General features: G+C 56.0%; 1 protein-coding gene across 1 annotated transcript; it reads left to right on the plus strand.

Moving 5' to 3' along the window:
- Positions 1 to 1368: 1368 nt before the first annotated feature.
- LOC139440566 (granulocyte-macrophage colony-stimulating factor receptor subunit alpha-like) lies at positions 1369 to 19695 on the plus strand. Its single transcript, XM_071220355.1, has 13 exons — positions 1369 to 1528; positions 1937 to 2134; positions 6748 to 6893; positions 7266 to 7408; positions 8269 to 8392; positions 10640 to 10769; positions 10875 to 11047; positions 14006 to 14139; positions 14590 to 14619; positions 15300 to 15435; positions 17145 to 17241; positions 17810 to 17867; positions 18726 to 19695. Exons 3-13 carry the CDS (start codon positions 6824 to 6826, stop codon positions 18819 to 18821), a joined length of 1191 nt encoding a protein of 396 aa, XP_071076456.1. The 5' UTR covers positions 1369 to 1528; positions 1937 to 2134; positions 6748 to 6823; the 3' UTR covers positions 18822 to 19695.
- Positions 19696 to 21449: the final 1754 nt, after the last annotated feature.

Raw genomic sequence — 21449 nt, forward strand, 5'->3', positions numbered from 1 at the left:
TGCCACATAGCACCCTCGAATACTTCCGATCTGATTGACAGAGAGCCCCGCCTCCAGGCCGCCTTCAGGCTTCTGCTGCAACCTGAGCTCTCCCCCGGGGTCTTCAGCCTGCTAGTCCCCCCTGGCAGGTTTTGGACTGGCCGGCCACCACGACCCTGTGACCAAGTTCTTAAAATGTCTTCGTCTGTCTCTCCTCATGCCCACATTCCATGGGCTCCGTGTCTCGGGAGGAGTCTGCCAAATAGAGTTTGTACCAACACTGTGGGTCTAGACCTGGGCCCAGAGGGTGGGGTGGAGGAATCAGCAAGTAAGAGCTTTGGTAGGTAGTCTGTTTGCTTAGAATCCTGCATCAGATTTTCACAATCTCCATCATTGCTGTGATTATCAGCATCATCGCCACCATCATCATCATCACCAGATTGCGTCCCTCCCGCTTCCCTCTTTGCTGGCTCCTCCTCCTCCTCCACCTCAATACCCAGCCTTTGGTCATAATTCCGTCCTGGTCATTCTGCCTGCCCCTGACCACTCACAGCGGTCTGCCCCTGTCCGGCTATCCTTCTGCTCCTCAGCGTTAAGAGACAGCTCACGTAGGGGTCTGCAGCAGCCATGCCAATGTGGCCATCAGGTGCGATGACCAGCCAGGCCAGAGCCGGCTCATCTCAACCCCCAGCCCCAGGCAGCGTGAGCTGTGGGCCCAGCCTGGGTGCGTACCTGCCCACTCACGACAAAGACGCTCATCCCAGCCCAGCGCCGCGCATGACCACCCGCTTCTCCTTTAACTCAGGAGGAAGTTACCACATCCTGTGTGGTAACATGCAGCTCTGAGCTTGTGTCCCCTCCTCCCGTGGGCCTGCTGCCCAGCCTTCTCCCAGTGTGAGCCGCCAACGTCCTTGCTACCCGCTGTGGTAGGTGCCCACACCTGGGGCGCTCGGGAAAGGTCTGATGAAGCGAATCACACAGAACTGGCCCAAGTCCCACAGTAAGCAGGCAGGCATGTGTTACCGAAGACAAGAAGACCCAGCGTGGTGTCCACTCTGAGCCCCCTCGTGAGTCTGTGGACTTCTTGGGAAGGTCCCTTGCTCTGTCGATGCTCCAAGGCCTTGATGGCGTGGGCCCCACTGAAAACAAGAGATGCACCGCCGTGCCCCCTCGGAGCAGGGCTAGCCGGGGTGTTGCTCACTCATTGGCAGGCGACCTCCCCTCAGTTGTGCCTGAAAGGAGGCATCTCTTCCATGACCAGGCAGCCTGACAAACACCTTCCATTCAGTCACCTCTCCTCTGTGCGGTCACGAGAGAGTTAACGTCCAGCTCCCTTTTGCAGGCAGCTCTGTGGTGCCCACAGCCACCCGCGTACGAAACAGAAATGAGGAAGAGCGGCGAGAAAAGGGGGAAGGTTATGGAATGAACACGTAAGAAACCCTTGAGTGTTGAGCTCGCACTTCCTGAGCGCAATCACTGTGTGTAACTTTCGGGCACTAACGAGATGCTCGGAGGTGGGCGCGTCGGCAGACCGAGCGCATAGAGGCAGGTGGGTGCGAGAGAGCCTGGCGTCGGAGGGTAAGCCTGTGCCACCCTCTGTGGGCGCCGAATATGTTGTCACCGCTGTATGTTTTTCTCCTTTCGTTGCTGCTGCTGGCAGGGTCGTGCTCCCGGTCCGTGGGGAGGCCAGGGTGGGACACAGGGGGTGGCAGCATGAAGAGCACCCAGCTAAGAAGCATAGCCAGGCGGTGACTCTAATGCACGTGTGTTAAGGTGGCAGTTGGCCGCAGGAATTTGGCAGCACGCACCGGCAGCTTCCTGATTTCCCAGGGGAACCGGGCCTGTCCCCAGGTGCTTGGAAAAATCTGGAAGCAGCGGCAGGTGTGGCATGCTCGGGGCGAACAAGGGGTCTTCGCGTGTTGGGAGATGGTTTGCTGACAGTCGCTTTATCTCGAAGCTCCGGCCAGCAAGCTGAGCCGCCGGCAGGGCAGAGGTGGAGCTGTCGTGGGGGACCGTGGAGTTCTGTTCTGTGTGTGATTGGACGACACCATCCAGGCTGCGGGGAACTCGAAACCCAAGCTCATCCGAGCGTCCTGCCAAGGGCAGCACTTGATTCTCCGGTCCGACTCAGGGCCACGGGACACTGCGTGCAGAGGTGAGGGTCAGAAGCCGTTCCGCCCAGCTGTCATCGCTAGAAAGCTGAAATCTAGGTCAAGGAGAAGGGGAATGGCGCGGTGACGGCCGAAAGAACAGAAAGTGGGTGGGAAGTCCATGCCAAACACCCAGATATGGTATGAGTTTCCGTTCATCCGAAACGCCCGAGCATGCCTGCAGAAAGCCACGGGGACCCAAGGCAGGCGGTTGCCAGGGGCTGGGGCAGGGGGACAGGAGTGACGGGTCTCATTGTGGGGGACAAAACAGCTGTGGAAGCAGAGAGAGGCGATGGTGGCCCCCCGCGTGGCACAGGAGTGTAGCCTGGGCTTTACAACAATCCCAGCCACGTGACAAGAAATCAGTGGGACGGTCCCGAACTTCAGGTTTGGGGAACGATGCGGTGGGGATGGCAGGGTGTGCTTCGTAAAAGGGGCCCAAGGGACAGACAAGGGACAATGAGGCAGGTGCTCGGCGGGTGACCGCCCTGCTCCTTTTGGGCCGGGTCCGAATCCTCCTGCAGGGGAGGGTGGGCCACACTCTCTTTGCCCAACAGGCCTGTGTTGTAACTGCCCGTGTATTTAAAAGTGAAAGTGTTGGATAGGTTTCTCGGGAACATTTTTTCCCTTGAGGTTTTTCTTCTAAGTGAAGTTTGGAGAACTTCACAGGGTTTCCCAATCGTGGTAAAAGGGCGTTTGGCTTAGAAGAAGCGGATGGGGAACTGTACTTTCGGGGCTCGGATATGGATGTCACTTCTGTCCAGCGGCTACTTCCCTCCTGGAGGGACACCGCTTTCGGGGCTCAGAGCCGGCACCGCTTCCCTGCGGCGGGCACGCGGACACTGGGGTGACGGTGGCAGGCTCTGACAAGGAGAAATGACGTGAGAGACAGGGGCTACAGCCACGGAGGCCTGACACGTCCCAGCCTGTGTCCTCTCTCCTCCTGTCCCTGTCCTCACGGAGCACAGTGCAGCTGCGAGGGGCGGGGCATGGTGATGAGTGGCAGGTGTACAAATGTGGGCAGAAGCCAGGTGCTACTAGAGAGGGGGCCACCGTTGCTGTGGTCACTACACCCAGGAGGGGTCCTCCCCTGCAGCCCCGCCCCCTGGGCAGGGAGCCTGGGGTGGGTGGGCCTGCTTCCAGGTGGAGGAAGTGGGTGCTGCCCCAGCTCATCGCGTGGGGACTGGCCTGGGCCACTCAGAGGTGGTGTCCGGGGCTGCAATTTCCCCTTTGGCAGGAAGGAAGGCTCCCTGCACAGGGCTCACGCAGGTTGGGAGGGATAGGTGGGAGGCTAGGCGGCGCCCCCCAGTGGTCACTGGCCCAAGTGCGCATACCTGACATGCGGAGTGGGTGGGGCTGTCCACAGCGGGCCGCAGCCAGGAGTGGGGGGTCAAAGGCCAGAGCCAGCAAGGCCTCTAAGATCGCGATGAGCCAGCGGACGCTTCAGGAGATGTGGAAGGTGGAGGTGCAGGCGGGTCGGTGGGAGACAGTGGACATTTAAACGTTTAACCGAACGTGCGACGTTCAAGCTTTGTGTTGCCGGGGAGTCCCAGAGATGGCTCGGGGTGCGGGAGGACAGGTGGCCTGGGACTGGGGGATGGTGGCTGGGGTGGGACGGGGTCAGACCCCCGTGCACCGGTGTCTGAGGTGATGGAGTTGGTCCATGGCACGGGGGAAGTCTCCCCGGGTGACAGAGACAAACGGCGGTCAGCTGGGGGTGGAATCCGGACACAACAGGACTTACCCGTCTGTGGAGAGGCCTTCAGCAGGGCGGCGGGTCTTACAGGCAGACAGGGGGCCTTGCGAGACACTGGGGGAGCCTCGGGGTGCGGTTGCAGCTGAGCTCTGAACAGGGAGGCAGAGCTGTGTCCTCAGCTGGGGCTTCGGCTGCACATGGGGCTGAGCAGAGAGAGAAGGAACGACTGTGGACATGGGAAGGAGTGACGAGGACCAGCGGGACCAGGGGCCTCTGTGGTGGGTGTGGTGGCTGGGGCCCCGGAAGGAGACGCTGGACAGGACTGGACGGGAGGGAATTGATCAGGGAAATGCCTGCAAGGGAGGGCAGATGGGGAGGGAGGAAGGGAAGAAGGAAGGCAGGAAGGCAAGCAGGAAGGAAAGAAGGAAGGAAGGAAGGAAATTCCTGGTTATTTCTTGCAGCAGTCCCCAGAAAGCTAACCTACCAGGAAAATCGGTCACCACATACACCGATAGAGTCCAGGAACCAAAAGACACCCCAGAAAACACGGACCGTGAAAAGACAGAGACGACCCACACAGAAAAAAGCATGTCAGTACAGGGCTGATGTCATCGGGGCCACAGGGACAGGAGGGCTGAGCCCGGGGTCCCTGAGCGGGGGACGTGGAGGGAAATACCCAGGACAGACAAGCACAGTACACTTTGGAGCAGCTGCGAGCAAAGACCCCACCCACCCAAAACACCGTCGGGGCCACGAGCCGCAGCTGGACCCGCAGACGCCGGCCAAGCCCCGTGGACTAAGCAGAGCTCTTTGCTTTTCAAACTTAAGCTGTGAGATCATGTTCAACAGACTGGCGTTGGAAGCTGTTTTTCATTCATTTGTTTCCCAGTTGCGGTGTGTACACAGAACATTACCATAGCTGCAGACACACAGCATAGTGTTCTCACACATTTGTATAACGTACAAAGGGACCCCCCTGATATTCCCCACGCCCACCTGGCACGCTGCACAGTTATCACCACATTCCCGACTACGTCCCCTGTGCTGGAGCTGGCATCCCCGTGATATTCCGTAACGACCATCCGTACGTCTCAGTCCCTCCGGCCTTTTCACCCGGCCCCCAGGCCCCTGCCCCGCGGCCTCCATCGTTGCCTTGGTTTCCTTGTTTAGACCCCTGATATCCGTGAGACCATGCGGCGTCTGAGTTATGTGCCCAACATGTTTCATCACAGAGAAGCAGGGAGAGAGGCACAGAGAGCCCCTGGGTGCCCTGGTCCCCTCCACCCCCTGAGATTTGTTAGTGTCTGGGACAACGGTGGCAACTCTGTCCTCATTTGTGAGCTGCCAGAGACACCGAGGAGTCACGGAAGCCCATGGCGGACATCAGGGTGCACCCCCGCTGTTGGACTCTCTGGGCACGAACAAGTGAGGGAGGCGTGTGTGCGCCATGGGAGGGTCACCCAGAGTAGATTCACCGCCTGACAGTCGTGTGTGCTCCCCGATGCATTCTGTCCCAAATCCTGTGACCACCCATCTGTCACTGTCTCCATACACTCTCCTTTGCAGAGTGTCCCACGGTGAGGACACCACCGTCTGTAGACTGTTCAGATGGGCTCTTCACAGACAGATGGGCATTCAAGTTTCCTCCCTGGCTTTCCATGAAGTCACCAGCTTCCTTCTCTCTCTCTCTCTCTCTCTCTCTCTCTCTCTCTCTCTCTCCCCCTCCCTCTCTCTCTCTCTTTCTCTGTTTTCCCCCTCCCTCTGTCTCTGAAATCAATAAGCATATCTTCAGGTGAGGATTAAAAGAGACCAGGAGGAAAAGTAATCAAAGTGCAGAGATGTCTCCCAAAAGCACGTTAAGTCGATGGTGCCTGGGAACCTGGCCTCCCGGCCCACCTGCAGCTCCAGCCAGCGAGGTGCATCCGAGGTGGGCGTGAGGATGCCCCGGGCCACGTAGGCCCCGCCCTCGCTGTGTCTGCCAGGGCTCTGAGTCAGGAACTCGAAAGCAGAAGAAGCCTGTGGGTAGGGACGTGGGTGGGCCAGCTCCAGAGTAGGAGGTGAATTGAGAGAAATGAAACCTTAGCGTGGAGAATAAGGGGGTAAATCGGCCCCACCGCTGAACTCGGGCACAGAGAGAAAGGCGTGTCCTGGTGCCAGGTATGGGAGCCGCCTGGCCACACCTGGACAGTCCATCTTCTCTGTGCTCAGCTGCAGTGCATGGGTGTATGTGGACGTGTGTCCAAGGGACTCGGTCTGGCCGCTGTGAGGGGCTAGATGGCATCTCCCCCTGCATGTCCTCGTCCTAACTGCGGCACCTGTGGCTACCTGGCCTTCCAGGGGATGTGAACAGGCACAGCCAGAGAGAAGCTAGGAACAAAATACCTACACCTGAAACCCAACACCAGGCCGGACACGAAGGGAGAGGCTGGTAATTACTCAAGTTTATTAAAGGCAACTTGGAAAGCACAGGCCTCTTGTGTCGCTGCAAAATGAGGTGCACCCCTGTGAGGGTTAGGGGGCACCCCAGAATTACAGAGGGTGAAAGGGGAGTGGTCGCAGGTGGAATGGGGGCTCCCAGGGACGGAAATAAACTCCCAGGCCTGATTCGGTCGGGACAATAGGCTGTTTCGGGAACCAGCAGGACGCAAGGCAGGATGTGATTTCCGTCAGGACGAACCTCAATCACGACCAGACACACGGTCTCTCAGGGGTGGCGGCAGAAAGCAACCTGCACTCTGGCCCGTGCAGCCCGGGGCCCAGACGGCCCCCCCGTCACGGGACACTCTGTCCCTCACGCGGGGTGAAGGCGCTTTGCGGGGCGTGGGGTGGGGAGGAAGTTCGGGATGGCGACCTGTGGGGATGGTCCCTGGTGATCGGGTCGAGGTGAGCATGCTAATGCCACGGAGTCTGTCTGTCTGCCAGGAACCCCCGGGGCGGCGCTCCTGCTGCAAGTGTGACTCTGTCTCTGTCCAGCGTTGCCGTGCCGTCGGGCGGCCCCATGGGTCCACTGGCCAGGGCCGTCCTGGTCGCGGTCCTGCTCGACCCGGCGTTCCTCCTCACCCAGCACGGTAAGTGTGCGAACGTGCTTGACCACCTTCTGGCCCTGTCACACCGGTGCCTGGGGCCTGGGGACGTGTCCCAACACCTGGGCCCGATTTCATTTTCTCTCTGACGTTGTCTCATGGACCTTGTATGGGGCTGCCACCCACCACGGCGCTCGGCCGACGAGGACAGGGAGGCTCAGGCAGCACCACGGTCTGACCCCAAATCCATGAGCTCACGGTGAGACCAGGCTGCAGACCTGGGTCGATGTGACCATAGGAGAAGGGGGTTGGCGCGCCCCGACCTTGGCCTCTGCTCACGAGATGTGGGATGGGTCGGTCGTGGGGTGTAGACACCAGGAAAAAGTGATTTCGGAATCTGACGGCCGCGTCTTGCAGATCGTCCCACCATGGAAACCACTCCCAGTATAAACTTGCAGTTCGACCCGAGGAGAATGACCTTAACGTGGGACTGTATGGAGAACATCACAGCCATCACGTGTCGTATGATGAGCAAGGAAGTAGGAATGCTAAAAGTGCAGGTAAGAGGGCTTGGGCACACCACGCCAGCGCCCTACACAGAAATCACACCAGGTCAACCGCGGGTGGGAACGCCAGGTGCAGGCACTAGGGCCTCAGTGGGCAGCCGCCCCAAAGGAGTGCTGGCCCAAGTCTCAGAGGTGTCCAGGGCTGGCACCTCCTATGAGACAGAGGAACTCCCCAAACAGGTCTGATGCTAGGAGCCCAGCAACAGCAGCTGCTCTGCTTGAAGCGAATGAGCTGCGGCTGTGAGAGGTGGCACCCTGGGGACCCTTAGCCACCCAAGGATGGGGAGATGGGGTTGGCTGGCAAGACAGGGGACCCGGAGCAGCATCAGTACATGCCAGATGGGCCCTCGAATGCTCCCATAATTTCCAGGGGTGAGTTTCAGGGGGCAGACATCTCCAGCTGCAGTCATAGGGGGAGACACATGGTTTATTCAGCGACTTGCAGCTCTTTAGAGAAACAGGCCACCCCCCGCCTCATTAAACACCAGCCTTTTGTTGGGTGGATCCATCGAAGATCACCCAGAGTTAACCCTGAGAAACAAACAGCATTAACCCTGAGTGCCGAATGGAAACAATGTAGCAGCCTGACTTGGATACAGTGTAGACAGGAAGCCGGGGCAAAGCTGTGGGCTATGGGATAGGACAAGAAAATGCAAACACATCGAAGAGGGCGCGTGGAGCTCTGTGGCGTTTAAGGCGATGCGGGACGTCCCTATTCGCATTGGGCACCATCACATCGGGCATTTCACGCAGGCAGAGAGACAGCGTGATGGAGGTGAGACAGGAGCAAGCAGGATGGTGAGGAGAGGCGATGAGCCTGCCTCCTAAGTCACTGGCCGGTTGCACCTTTTCAGCTGCGGGAGAAAATGTGCCAGTGCTCTTTTCGAGACAGCGTTCTCCACGGGGGAGCCACACTGACGGTGACGGTGAACATCAGCCAAAGGCAGATTACCGAAAAACTGCTCTACGTGAACCCAGGTGGGGACGATGTCACCGAGACCCTGGCCCACCCCACTAGCCCCAAACGGGACGCCCCTGGTTTGAGCTTTCTTGAGATCGGAGTAGAGCATAAGGATTGAGTATGTGTGCGGGGTTCCAGCGTGCTGCGTTGGTGGCCGTGTGCCTTGTGACACGATTTCCACGATCACACGGCTAACACAGCAGCATCTGCCCAGGTCGTCCTTTCTTTCTTTCTTTGATTGATTTTTTGTGTGTGTGGGGAGGACGCCGGGGATCTGCTCTCCGAGCGGGTTTCACGCAAACGACACATCGGTGTCGTTAACGAGACGGTCCCATCAGGCATCGAGAATGTATTCATTCTTACAACACTGAACGGTTGTTCTTTTTGACCGACATCTTCCCATCCTCCTGCCCGTCCCCCGCTCTCCCAGCTTCCCCGTTGTGGGAGTTTGACTCTTTGACGTTTTACATCTGTGAGACGAAACACTGTTTGTCTTTCTGAGTCCGACGTACTTCACTGAGCATAGTGCTTTCCAAGTCCATCCATGGCGTCACAGATAGCTTCACGTCCTTTGTCCTGGCTGGCTCATATTCCATTAGAGAGATCTCCTGCATTTTTAAATTCTCACTCAAGCGTATGTTCATTGATTTTACACAGAGAGAAGGGGGTGAGAGAGAGAAAGAGAGAGCTCGCTGTTTGAGAGAAACATCCTTTGGTTGCCTGCGTTATGCACCCCGACTCGGGGGTCAAACCGGCAACCTAGGTGTGCATCCTGCCCAGGAATCGAACCCACAACCTTTTGGTGAGCGGGACAATGCCCAACCAACGGAGCCACCCGGCCAGGCATCTACCACATTTGCTTTCCCCATTTATCCATCCATGGAGCATGAGATGCCTTCCATTTCTCAACTGCTGTGAAGAACCCTGCAATAAACATTTCTTCAAGGGCTGGATTCCGTTTTCCGTAACTAAATACCCAGAACCGAGATTGCTGAATCATAGGGGAGTTCTATTTTTAATATTTTGAGGAACCGCTTTGTTGCCCAGAGAGGCTACATTAAATCATACTTCCACCCACACAGCATGAGGGTCCCCGTCCCTCCACGTCCTCACCAGCAGTCATGACCCCTGGCCTTAGGATGAGGTCCTTCCAACAGGTGTGAGGTGAAACGTCTCACCTGTGGTTTTGATTTTCATTTCCCTGATGGTGAGTGATGCTGAGCACCTTCTTCGTGTGTTGGGTTGGCCAAAAAGGAAGTTTAATTTTTTTTCTGTAGAATCAAAGACGCGCTTTTCATTTTCACCGATCACTTTATTCATTTGGATATTTTGAGTATGTCGGCTGTCTCCCGCTATTGGCTTCTAGGGGAGAGAGGCCAGGGGTGCTGCTAAACATCTTCCCATGCATGAGAGAGCCCCAAGCACAGAAGTATTTGACAAAAATGTCAACAGTACCAAGAAACTTTGCAAACCACTTCTGACACGTTCGATCAGTCACAGCACCTTCTCCACACATGACACGGCAAAAGCATTGTGTATCTTCCATTTTCAATGTTGAAATGGCTGCACAAAAATTCAATTTGGATTTTTTTTTTAAATGCACGCTGAAATGACAGCTGTCACAGTACATTCTAACAAAATTCCTTGGAATGAAGTTACAGACAACTTAGAGCTGTCATATGGAAAAAACCCACACGGGCTTTTTGGCCAGCCCTTCCTGCTGCCCATCCGTAGGTCTTCTTTGGAAAAATGTCTAGCCAGGTCCTCTGCCCATTTCGCCATCCAGTTGTTCGGGTGTTTTATTGATTGTTTCCTCTTGCTGAGTTGGTTAAGTTCCGTAGGCACCCTGGGTACTAGCCCCTGATCGGACACACAGCATGTGCGAACATTTCCTCCCATTCCGGAGGTTGCCTTGGGTGTTCCCTGCGTGCCAGGAGTCACGCTCTCTTACCCAATTTGAGGGGTGTAGCAAAATGCCTCTCTGAACTAGGGAGCAACTGGCAGGCTGTTATTTTCCTGAGCATCTCTACGTCAGGGTCTAGCCGGCGTATTTCTTGTCTTGCGTCTCCGTTTGACTTTAATATGAGGCTGATGCTGTGCTTATGAAGGGGGTAGGGCTCCCTCTTTGATGTCTCGGAAGAGTTTAAGGAGGGTTGGAATTACTGCATCTTTGGTGGCTGGCTGGGCAGGCCAACCCTGGAGCCATCTGGTCGACCCCTTTTTCCCCTTCAGGCGCAAATTCCTTTGCTTCTGTGTCTCCACAGGCGGGAACAACACGGCCGCACAAAACTTCTCCTGCTTCATCTACAACGCGGATTTCATGAACTGCACGTGGGCAAAGGGACGAGAAGCCCCCGATGATGTCCAGTATTTTCTGTATATCCGAGACTCAAAGTAAGCGTTCCCTTTGCAGACACACCCCCGTGAGAAACTCGGCAAAGAAAGAAAAACAAAACAAAAGAAAGAAAAAACAACGATGTCCTGATTGCTGTCTCACAGGAAAAAACCCGAGAGACAATGTCGTCACTATGTGACAGAGGCAGGGACCCACGTCGGGTGCCACCTGGACTTCGTCTCCGAGTTGCGTCACCAAATTTACATCCTGGTTAACGGCTCCAGTGAGACCGCGGGGATCCAGTTCTTCGACGACATTTTGCTGCTAAAGAAAATAGGTAAGAAGCAGCGCCCGTGATTAGACCCATGCCTGCATGCCAAATGTAGCTGGCCTTGAAATCTGCCTCTCTTTCCCACGGCTGATGTGGGCAAAAACTGGCCACAGGCTGGAGGCTCAAAACATTCACAATTGTTCTCGTCCCACCCTGGAGCCCAGACGTCTGAGGCCCAGGTGTAGCAAGGTTGTGCTCCCTCCACAGGCTCCAGGGAGGGGCCTTCCCGCCTCTTCCAGCTCCGGGGGCCTCAGGCGTCCCTGGGCTGGTGGCTGCATCCCTCCCGTCTCAGCCTCCGTCTCCACATGGCTGCTCCTCTGGGTCTGAGTCTCCTCTTCTGTCTCTTCTCAGGACACTGTCATTGGACGCAGGGCCCCCCTGACCCAGGTCCACCTCATATCACATCTTGTGTTCAGTCTCATCTAGAAAGATGCTGTTTCCAAATAGGTTTACGTATAATAATAGAACTTGCTTCTTTTAGGGCTTGGCCAGGTTAGGCTTCCTCTTGGTTTGTTCCCTTGGACAGCAAGGGACAACGGGGCCACAGAGTCGAGACACATTGCAAACACACGGTGTCCCCTGTGCTTTTACTCTGAAGTGAACACACGGACATATGCTGGTGCTGGTGGCCCAGGGAGGAAGCGAAGGCCCTTCTACGGCCCCTGTGCCCCTAGGCACGCCCTGGACACTCAGGGGTTATGCCTGCTGTCCACAGCAAAGCTCCCCACCACCCCCCAGGACAAAAGGGTGCAGAGCAGGTGGGGTATGCAGGCCCCTACATGCCAGGAGTCACATTCTCTCTTACCTCATTTGAGGGGTGCAGTGACATGTCTCCCCGAACTAGAAAGCCAGCCTCCCGGGAAAAGCAGGCAGATTCTACACCAGACCCTGTATATAACTCCCGGGTGGCTTCCTGTCTCCCCTCTAGACGCCCCTTCAGAATTCTCCAGTCCCTGGTCCTTGTCACTCACTGCTGGAGTGACAGATGCATTAGAACTTCACAGGGAAGGTTGGGTGGCAGGTTTAACAGGGGGAAATCCGCTCGATGCCACTTCTCCTGTTCACGCCCTTGGGTTCGCCACCTGCAGGCTCACCTGTGTCGGAGCCGCCTACCGTACACACCTGGCCAAGCCCGCCCCTCCCTATGTGCATTCCGGGCAGGGCCAGCAGAAGGGGGCTCCTCGCTGCGGAGAAATGTCTCCCTGGACCCTAATTTGGTGGCCAAAAATCCTCGTCCTCTTTTCCACTGTTTCCGACATTTTTATCCAAGCCAAGACGTCCAAACACTAATTGGAAATCTAATTGTGTGATCTAGAATAAGAAATAGATACTTGTCCTGGAGTTCCTGAAACTCTTGGAATTGCCGGTTGTGAGAGGGATAGCGGAGTCTTTAGTTGGGTTGATGGGGTGAGTTTTGCCAAGGCCCTAAGGGCTGGGGCAGGTCAACTGGGGGCAAAATCATGTGATTAGAGAGCTGGAACTTTCCGCCTTCACCTCAAGGGGGGCAGGAGGGGCTGCAGACCGAGTTCAGCCACCTATTTCGTCAGAGTTGCTGATGCCGCGGAGCCTTCGTGAGAACCCAGCAGGATGGGGCTCGGGGATGGTCCGGGTTGGTGAGCCCGTGGAGATTTGGGGAGAGGGGTGCATTGTATGTTCTGAGCTTAGAAATCCAGGATTTGAGGGACAGCGTCTGTGAACTTACGTGTGATCAGATCTCCCCAAGGCTGACATGCATCCCGTGGGGTTTGCAGCCCTAAGAGGGGCTACACGTGGCCATGCTGTCCAAAGACAACCTTGAACGGTTCCAGCGGCCAACCAGGGCGCTGCGTGGGGAGCTGACCGATCGCCGGTTAAAATGGACTCCAGATAACTAGCGATAGGTACTTCTTAACCCGTTCCTCTCGTGCACCCAGCCCCCGCACCCCCGTCCCCGCCCCACTGGGCCACCCGTGGTCCGCTCTCTGTGTCTGCGAGGCTTTCTGTTGTTCTGCCACATTTATCGAGAACACCACCATGTAAGCTATATAAACATCGGACTGTGGCCGCGTGGCGCAGTGGGTAGGAGCGTCATCCCAGGCAGCGAAAGGTTGCAGGTTCGATTCCCAGTCACGGTGCATGCCTAGATTTCGGGTTCAATCCCTGGTTGGGGTGAACATGGGAAGCAACAGATGGATGTTTCTCTCTGAGGTCGATGTTTCTCTCTCTCTCTCTTCCCCTTCCTCTGTCTCGAAAATCAAAAGTGAATACGTAAAATGAAAGCATAAAAACTATTTGTTAAGAAGGACTCAGAAGCAGGGCTGCCGTGCCGTTTGCTGCCAGAGATGCTGAAACGGCTCCTCAGGCACCGAATGGGCATTTACCACTCATGTACGCCACAGGGTCTGCTCACATGGGTGTGTGTGGCCCCCATTGCAGCCCGCACCCCCCTGTGGACCCTGGGTCTCCGCCGCCCCTCACTTTGGGTCACCCCACACCAGCCGATGGGCACGTGAACCTACAGAGGAGCCGCCTCCCTCTCCTTCCAACCCAGAGCCCTGCAGCAGGGTCCTGACGCCCCCATCCCGCGCCCCGGGGAATGGGGTGTTTTCGCTCTCTTTGTCTATTTTTCCAGCTCCTTCTTTTCCCAGCACCCCGTCCCAGGAGGGCCTCGCGGGGACCCTCCCACAGGCCTGACACGGTCTTTTCTTGCAAAGCGCCCCTTGTCTTTGCCCGCAGGCTCCCTGACCCCATACTTTGCCTCACGCCTCTGAAGCTTGTAGACGCCCCGTGAGCCTCTGGCCTGAGCACCCCATGCACCGCTGGGTAACCCCCAAACCCAACTTCCTGTCCTCAGCTATAGAAGGTGACCCTCCAAGAGAGGCCAGCAGGAAGGGTCTCACGTCCACAGTCTCCACTCTGGGGTGTCACCTCCGCGGCCTGGAGGACGCCTCTGGCTCAGCGGCGCCCCCTGGGTTCTCCCGACAGAAATGCACAGCCCACCCAGCAACATCAGCGTGGGCTGCAACGCGTCCCAGTGCCTCATCCGCTGGGAGAGGCCGAGGAGCCACCTGAGCACGTCCGACAGGGACTTCCAGTACCAGCTGGACATCCAGAGGCAGGTGAGCGCCCGCGGTGCCGCGCACACAGCTGCACGGTGCGCCCAGGACCCCGTGGGAGGTCTGGGGCGGGCGACACATCGGTGATGCGCAGCGCATGCGAATGGAGCGCATGCATGCAAGTGGATGCGGAGGCGGACGCAGAGACGGGGGCACCAGTGGATGCGTGCCCCACCTGCGCGCAGGTAGACCAGGAGGGACCCCCTGCTCCCTGTCCCCCTGGATTTTAACGAGGCTCCGTCACCCACTCGGGTCTACAGCAAGGCCCGCACCCGTCCTGCGGACTACCCGCGGGCGTCTGCCTGCGCTCCCTTCGCGGGCAGCCGGGGGCCACCCTGCCGCCCTGCCCTTGGCCTTGACCTTGGCCACGCCCCCCAACGCCAGACAGCACAAAACGTCAGAGATGCCTTTGCTATAGGGGGAAGGAAACGCTGTCTTTTTTTGTTTTTCCAGAACAAGGAGCAGCAAGGTGACAAGCAACTGGTGAGTTAACGCGGTGTGACGGAAACCCTCCGCCCTCTGCAGCTCCATCGGACACTTGGTCAGAGGAACAGAGAATAGAGGCACACCTGGCCCGGGCGTGGCCAGCGTGGGGCGGGGCTGTCCATCCGGGAAACGGAGGTTCCTAGGGGTGCCACTGAGTCACGGGACAGAGGGGCCCTTGTGGGAATCCCCTTTGTTGGGTCCGCACCTTCGTGCATGCATCACGTCCCAGTTCTTGCGATGGCTTGTTCCTATCGTGTTTGCTGCGGAAACCTGTCCGCATCCGTACAAGCAATTCCGCAAGCCCCACGGTGGTTATTCGGTGAACGATGAATCCCTCCTGGTAGTGACTGGGCTGAGCACTGCCCCCCCAAGTCTGCAGCAGGTGACACCCTGCCAGAACTTCGTAAAGCACGTGGTTTTACTCAGTGCCCCTGTCCCATAGGGTGATGCAACAGTTTCGCTTTGCTGGCAACATTGTACGTTGATTGTAAGAGTTTCAGGCAAAAAACGAGTGTGTCTTTTACTTTATTGTCCATTCCGTGTTTGCTGTTTAGAAAACATCTCCACACTCTACCTTTCCTGTTCCTCCTCTAACTTTCTCTTCTCTAACTTTTCTGTTCTGTTTCTCTCACTCTGTGTTCTCTGTAACTCTTTCTCACTCTGTCGTCTCCCCAAAGGTGGAGCTCTCTGGCGATTCGGGGAACAAATACAACTTCCACAGCCCGCAGCCGAGAGCCAGACACACGGTCCGGATGAGAGCCGCAGACAGCAGGTGGCATCAGTGGGGCGCCTGGAGCCCGCCGGCGGAGTTCGGTAGGTACCCACCACGGCGGCCTGGCGGGGGACCGTCACGCCCTCACTTGACCTCAGAGCCAACCCAGGCGCCTGAGGAATTGCTGTGTGGCGAGGACTTGTGTACTTTGCCCTCCCGACCCTTAATGAAGGATCGTGCACCAACGCTGTTCCATCCCCACAGGAAGGGGCGGACACACGGCCTCCCTCCAGTCCCCACCCCACCAGGAAGTACTGCGTCCTGGCCACATCTAACTGGCCCCAGCTCGGTCTCCGGTCTGGATACAGGGCACATCAAAAGGGGGCCTGTTTCCTCCGACAGAGACATCCTTGGAACTGGGAACCACCCAGGCCCCTGGCTTCCTGCCGCCAACTTTTATAACTTGGCAAGCATTTAGGGATTTCGCCCTAACGCCAATCTGGTCCTTAAGAAGTTTGCAGTCTCGTAGTCCCTGGAAATTCTGACACATTTTAGTGTGCAGCAGGCGTTGTTACACAGAGAGGTTATTTTTTTTTCTTTTCCTGACCCAACGGCCATGACTCTTACAACCCCCAGGGTAGAATTTGTATGACATAGGTGGTCAGCAACATCTCGTCATCTGGAAGGGACGGCTTAGGGCAGTGTGGAATCAATTTGTGGTCTTGGATTTAACAACGGATTTTGGGGTGTGACTCCAAAAGCAAGAGTAACAAAGAAAAAAGTAGGTCAACTGGAGTTTATAAAAACTAAAAGCTGTTTTTTCAAGGATACTCTCAAAGCAGTGGACAGATAACCCACAAAACAGGAGAAAATATTTGCAAGTCATGTATCCCTTAGGGAGTAAGCCCCCAAAACGCAGAAAGTAATCTAAGATGTTGTCAACAACCCAATATAAAAATGGGTTAAAAATGGGCCAAAAAAAAAAAAGAATAGACATTTCTAAGCATGCAGCTGGAAACTGATTCACCTGTATTCAGCTAATCATCTCAAGTAGGCCTTTTTTACAAATAATATGTACTTTTTGTAATAAGGGGCATCATATGTTCATATTTGAATATCGCCAAACACTCCATTCGGTTTTGACAATTCTCATCGAGTCGACTGCTTTTATTGGATTTTGAAATGTGGACAGATAAGCTCTGGCCAGGGTGACTCAGGGGGTGGGAGCATCGTCCGGTGCACCAGAAGGTTGTGGGTTCGATTCTCAGTCAGGGCCCATATAGGAAGCAAGTGATTGATGTTTCTCTCTCTCTTTCTGTCTCCCTCTCTCTCTCTCCCTTTCTCCTCAATAAACATATTGATAGGTGAGGATTACAATAAAGATAATAAATACACAACTATAAGCCGATAAGAGGGGCTTCGTGATAACAAGCACACATCCGACGTAGAAAGTGCCGATTCTGGATGAGAATCGAAACTTACAGCCTCGTGATGCAGGAGAGCGAGCTTCGTCTCAGCTCTACGTCTGGAAATCCCTATTTGTATTTTCACGTCCGTTTTTAAGTCGCTTTCTCGGTGTTTGGGAGGCAGGCTTCTCGGCAGAATTTTATGTGTTGGGCCCTCACTCTCACGGGCTCACTCTGTCTCTCGAGCAAATCCTTGCAATGGTGTTGGAACTGGGTGCGTTTTTGTAGGTGACTGTCCCCTCTGCGCACACCTGCTTCTTCAACGTGAGTGTGCCGGGGAAGGAGGTGGCCAAGCGTGGATGAGTCACCCCAATCGGTCCCTGTGTGTCCTTCTCTGCCCTCAGGCTCCGGAGAGCGGGCACCCAGCCTGGTGCACGTATACCTCCTGGTCATCCTGGGGACCGTCATTGGCGTCCTCATGCTTGGCTACCTCTTTAAAAGGTAACCCCGGTGCCAGGTGGCTGCCACCCTCGCCAACGGGCACAATCGGGATGCTTGTTCCAAAATCGTCCCATTTGTGTCATGAAGAGAAAGTCCCCATGTAAACAGTGCAGGCTGTCCTGGGTCTGCGGGTCAGCGGCCACGTCACCAGGGGTGGCCTGAGAGAAATAGCCTTGCAGGGGGCCTGGGTGGAGCTCAGCAAGCCCCCTTGCGCCCTACTGATCTGATGGGGTCTACACAAGCCAGCTGACCAAAGGGGGTCACGTTCTGGTCCCTGATGGACACCCCAGATGCACATCCCAGGCGCCAGTCACTCTCTGGGCCCCACACCTGTGTTCACGTCCCCCCATAACTCCTACTGAGCTCTCGGGGTCCAGCACAGCCAACCCCCTTGCCAGGAGCTCTCCAGGGACCCCAGCCTCTGACCCAGCGCCCACCAGCTCCCTGACTCACACCCCCCCCAGCATCTGAGGGGAACGCTCTGTGGGAGGTCACAGAGTTCTGCCCTGGGCTCCGGAGGGATGGTGTCATCGCTGTTCACTCGTCACACTCTTTCTTGTCACGGCAGGTTTGTTGGGACGCCAGTGCCGCAGATCAAGGACAAACTGAACAAGGAAGATGACGAGGTTCGTACAGGGAGGGGGGCAGAGCGGTGGGCCAGCATGCAGGGGGCCCAGTGAGCCTAGAAATGTCCCATCGCCTCCCTCTGCTGTGTGCCCCGAACGGGGCCTGCATGCACAATGTGGCTGGAACCCTGGTCCGGGGCTCAGGGGTTAAGTCTTCTCTGTGAGCTACTGTATTTTGCTGTGCAGAAGGCACACTTTTGTGCCCAAATGTTTGAGGGAAAAATAACAGTGCACATTATACACGGGTATAATGATTGGTTACCATGAGTATAATAATCCTGTGTATAAGCACACAGAAATGTGAGCATGCTTTATACATGCCAAAATCCGGTAAGTCTGGGGAAATGGACAGACAGACAGACAGACAGATGGGCGTCTGCCCTGGTCTCCTGAAGGATGTGCCCAGGGGAGTGAAGCATGACAGACAGCCGTCCCTCCCGACACCTCGTGTACCCCGGCCCCTGGGGCGGGGGCCTCGTCTTGCTCCTGCTAGGGACTCAGTTGTTTCCTGTGGCCGCCCCCCAGTAGACTTCCCACCGTGGTCGCAGCCACCTCCTCACAGCCCCTCGCCCCACCCTGGAGCTGGATGTGGCTCACTTCACCATCACGACCCTACGCCCTGGCCCCCCGGCTCGCCGGGACCCCCACGGTCCTGTTCCCCTCGTGTCTGCAGGCTGAGCCACCTCCCCTGTGCTCCTGCCCGAGCTCCATCCTGCCCCAGGACCTTTGCACGTGTCATAGGCGACCTTGCGTCTGCCATGCACAAGCCCTCCGCGCAGGCATCCTAGTCACGCAGCGCCACCGCTGCTGGCCGGGCCCCGGAACACCTGACACCCTCCTTGTCTCCCCCCTGCACAGATCATATGGGAGAAAATCCCTGCGGCCGCGGGGAAAGGCGACAGCGACGACGTCCTAACCGTGCAAGAGGTCAAAGAGTCCACAGTCAGCGTGTGAGCTTTATACGCCGCCAGCCGCGAGTCGTTCTGACACGTGTCTGTGTGTTCCGTGGTGTGGAGCATGAGTGGAGCTTTGTGTGTTTTTTTCACTTGTAAACCTTGAGAAAAAGGGAAGAAAATACGTACACAGAAGGAAGGTACTTGGGTAGGTCACTGAGCTGCCCTCCCACCCTGGGTCCCGCCCACTGAGCATCCCTAATACAGCAGTGCCTGGGATCCTGTTTCAACCAATAGGACTGAGAGTTTCCCCATCCAATCAGAGCTGCACAGCCATAGCCCCATCATCATCTTCACTGACCAACCGGAGCGGCTCATTTATGATCAATCAGGACAGGGCCTTTTGGACAATCACACTGCGAGGACTCGGAGCCCTCATTTGCATGAGAACGGACCAATCAGGGACCAGGGGTGGGGACTTGTGTCTATAAATGTGAGCTCCACGGAGTCTCGTGAGCAGGTTTCTCCAGGGCCTTCTGGGTCTCTGGCTTGTGATGCAGCTGCGTTAGGTCACCTGGGTCACCTGTCAGCTGTGCTTCTCTTTCGCCCTTCCCCAAACTGGTGCTTCCTGTGACCCTTGAGTGCATGCAAAATACCGTATCCTCGCACTTCCAACTGGACACGATTGTGCTAAGTGGAAGAAGCCAGATGGCGAAAGACAAATACCATATGGTGTCACTTATAAGTCGAACCTAAGGAACAGAACAAAAGTAATGAATGAAACCACCAGAGATGCGGGAAGAAGGAGCAGACAGTGATGGGGGAAGGGGAAAATCAAGGAGCATGCATGAAGGACCCCCGGACTTGGAAGAATGGGGGCTGGAGAGAGCCATCAGGAAAAATGGGGACAACTGTAATGGAAAAACAATAAAATTTTTTTTAAGTGACCTTTTCCAAAGACACTTCTCACTGCTGGGATTGTGCAATGGCCTTCCAGTGACACTTTCCAGCGTCCCCCTGCCCAAAGAGTCACATCTCTTAATAGATGTCACTTCTAGTAGATCAGGTGGTGTCCCAGCTCGCAGGCGCCGCCCTGCTGGCCAGGACACCTCATGCCCTTGTCAGAACACATTCAGTGTCCTTTTCCTCTCTGCTGTGGTTTACCCAGGTTAGGACTCCCCCCTGGTTACTGTGCAGATGCCACAAGCTTAGCAACTGCACAGCACACACCTGCTGTCCCACTGTGCGCAGAGCTTCCCATCTGCCTTGCGCACGGGCTGTGCGGTGCCAGGAGGCCTCTGGGAAGCGGAACACCGTCGCGCCCCAGACGTGCATGCCACACAGTTCTCTCTCTGCCTCTCTACCTGTAACTATCCCTCCGTGTCTCAATTCATCTATCATCCATCTATGTATCCATCCACCTATGCATCCATTCATCTGTTTATTCCCTATGTCCTCTCTCCATCCATGATCTCCATATCCACTCATCCATCCGTCCCTCATCCATCTAGTCATCTATTTATCCTATCTATCTGTCTACCTACCTGTCTTATCCACAATCTAGCTAATCTTCCTTTTGCTTTCTTCCTCTCCTCCCTCTCCCTGTTGCTCTCCTTTGGTCTTCCTCTTTCCCTCTCCCCCCGACATTTCTGCTCTGATGCAAGCAGAGCCAGCTGACCGGCTTGGCCCAGGGGTCTCAGGACCCCTTCCTCCCTGTGACACCCACATATGGAGCCTCCTGACATGGGGGGGAGCCCCCCTGTAGTCAGGGACGCCTGCTGCCTTCCGTGGGTGGTGGTGTGATGGTAGCACACAATGTGGAAACTGTGAGTCACCACACCAATGTCCTTACTGCCATTTGTTCCTCCTCTGGTGGGACACCCGCCACCTCGCGTGGGGCCCGCAGCCCTGCAGGGTGGGGCTTGTCCCGCCAGAACCCTGGGACGGTGTCCTCGATTGATGCATGCCATGAAACATGCCCATTCTGAGCACTTGCTCCCGGGAGCTTTTGCACACCTGTGACCTGTATGAGACCCTCACGCCCATCACATGGGGCTTCCCTGTGAGTTCCCTCCCTGCTGTGAGCCAGGCCTTAGCAGCGGGCTGCTATCCTTACAGAGGACAAGCACAGTGTTGGCATCTCACAGGTGACACCCCACGGCAGGGGCCTGTTCAGAGGCTTGGCGAGTGTGGCCCGTCTTTGAATGTTCCCATGTTGCTCTGTTGCACGGAGGGGTCACACTCGCTGGCGAGATGGGTAGGTAGCTTTTGTAAGGGGAGGAATTTCACTTCTGTTCCTAGTTACGGAGAGTGTTTATCATAAATCACGCTGATTGTGGGCAAATGCTTTTGGGGATCTGTTGCTAGAAACAGGTGCATTTCTGAGTTTACCTTGGGGATATGATCAATTTTTCAGGCTGATGTCCTCCACACGAATGAAACTAGCATTTGGGAGAGAAAACTCATGTTTCTGGGGGAAATAATCTGTTCCTTTTTAATTTACTGTTTAAACGTTTCAAGTATAGTTTTCATTCAGTATGATTTTATGTTAGTTTCAGGGGCACAGCATCGGGGTTAGACAACCATACACGTTATAAAGTGACCCCCCAATATTTCCCACCCGACCCCACAGCGAGTCATCACAATATGACACATTTTGTCCCCTGGGCTGGACTTCACTTCCCGGTGA

This window comes from Desmodus rotundus, chromosome Y, assembly GCF_022682495.2.
Source record: "Desmodus rotundus isolate HL8 chromosome Y, HLdesRot8A.1, whole genome shotgun sequence".
Lineage (NCBI taxonomy): Eukaryota > Metazoa > Chordata > Mammalia > Chiroptera > Phyllostomidae > Desmodus > Desmodus rotundus.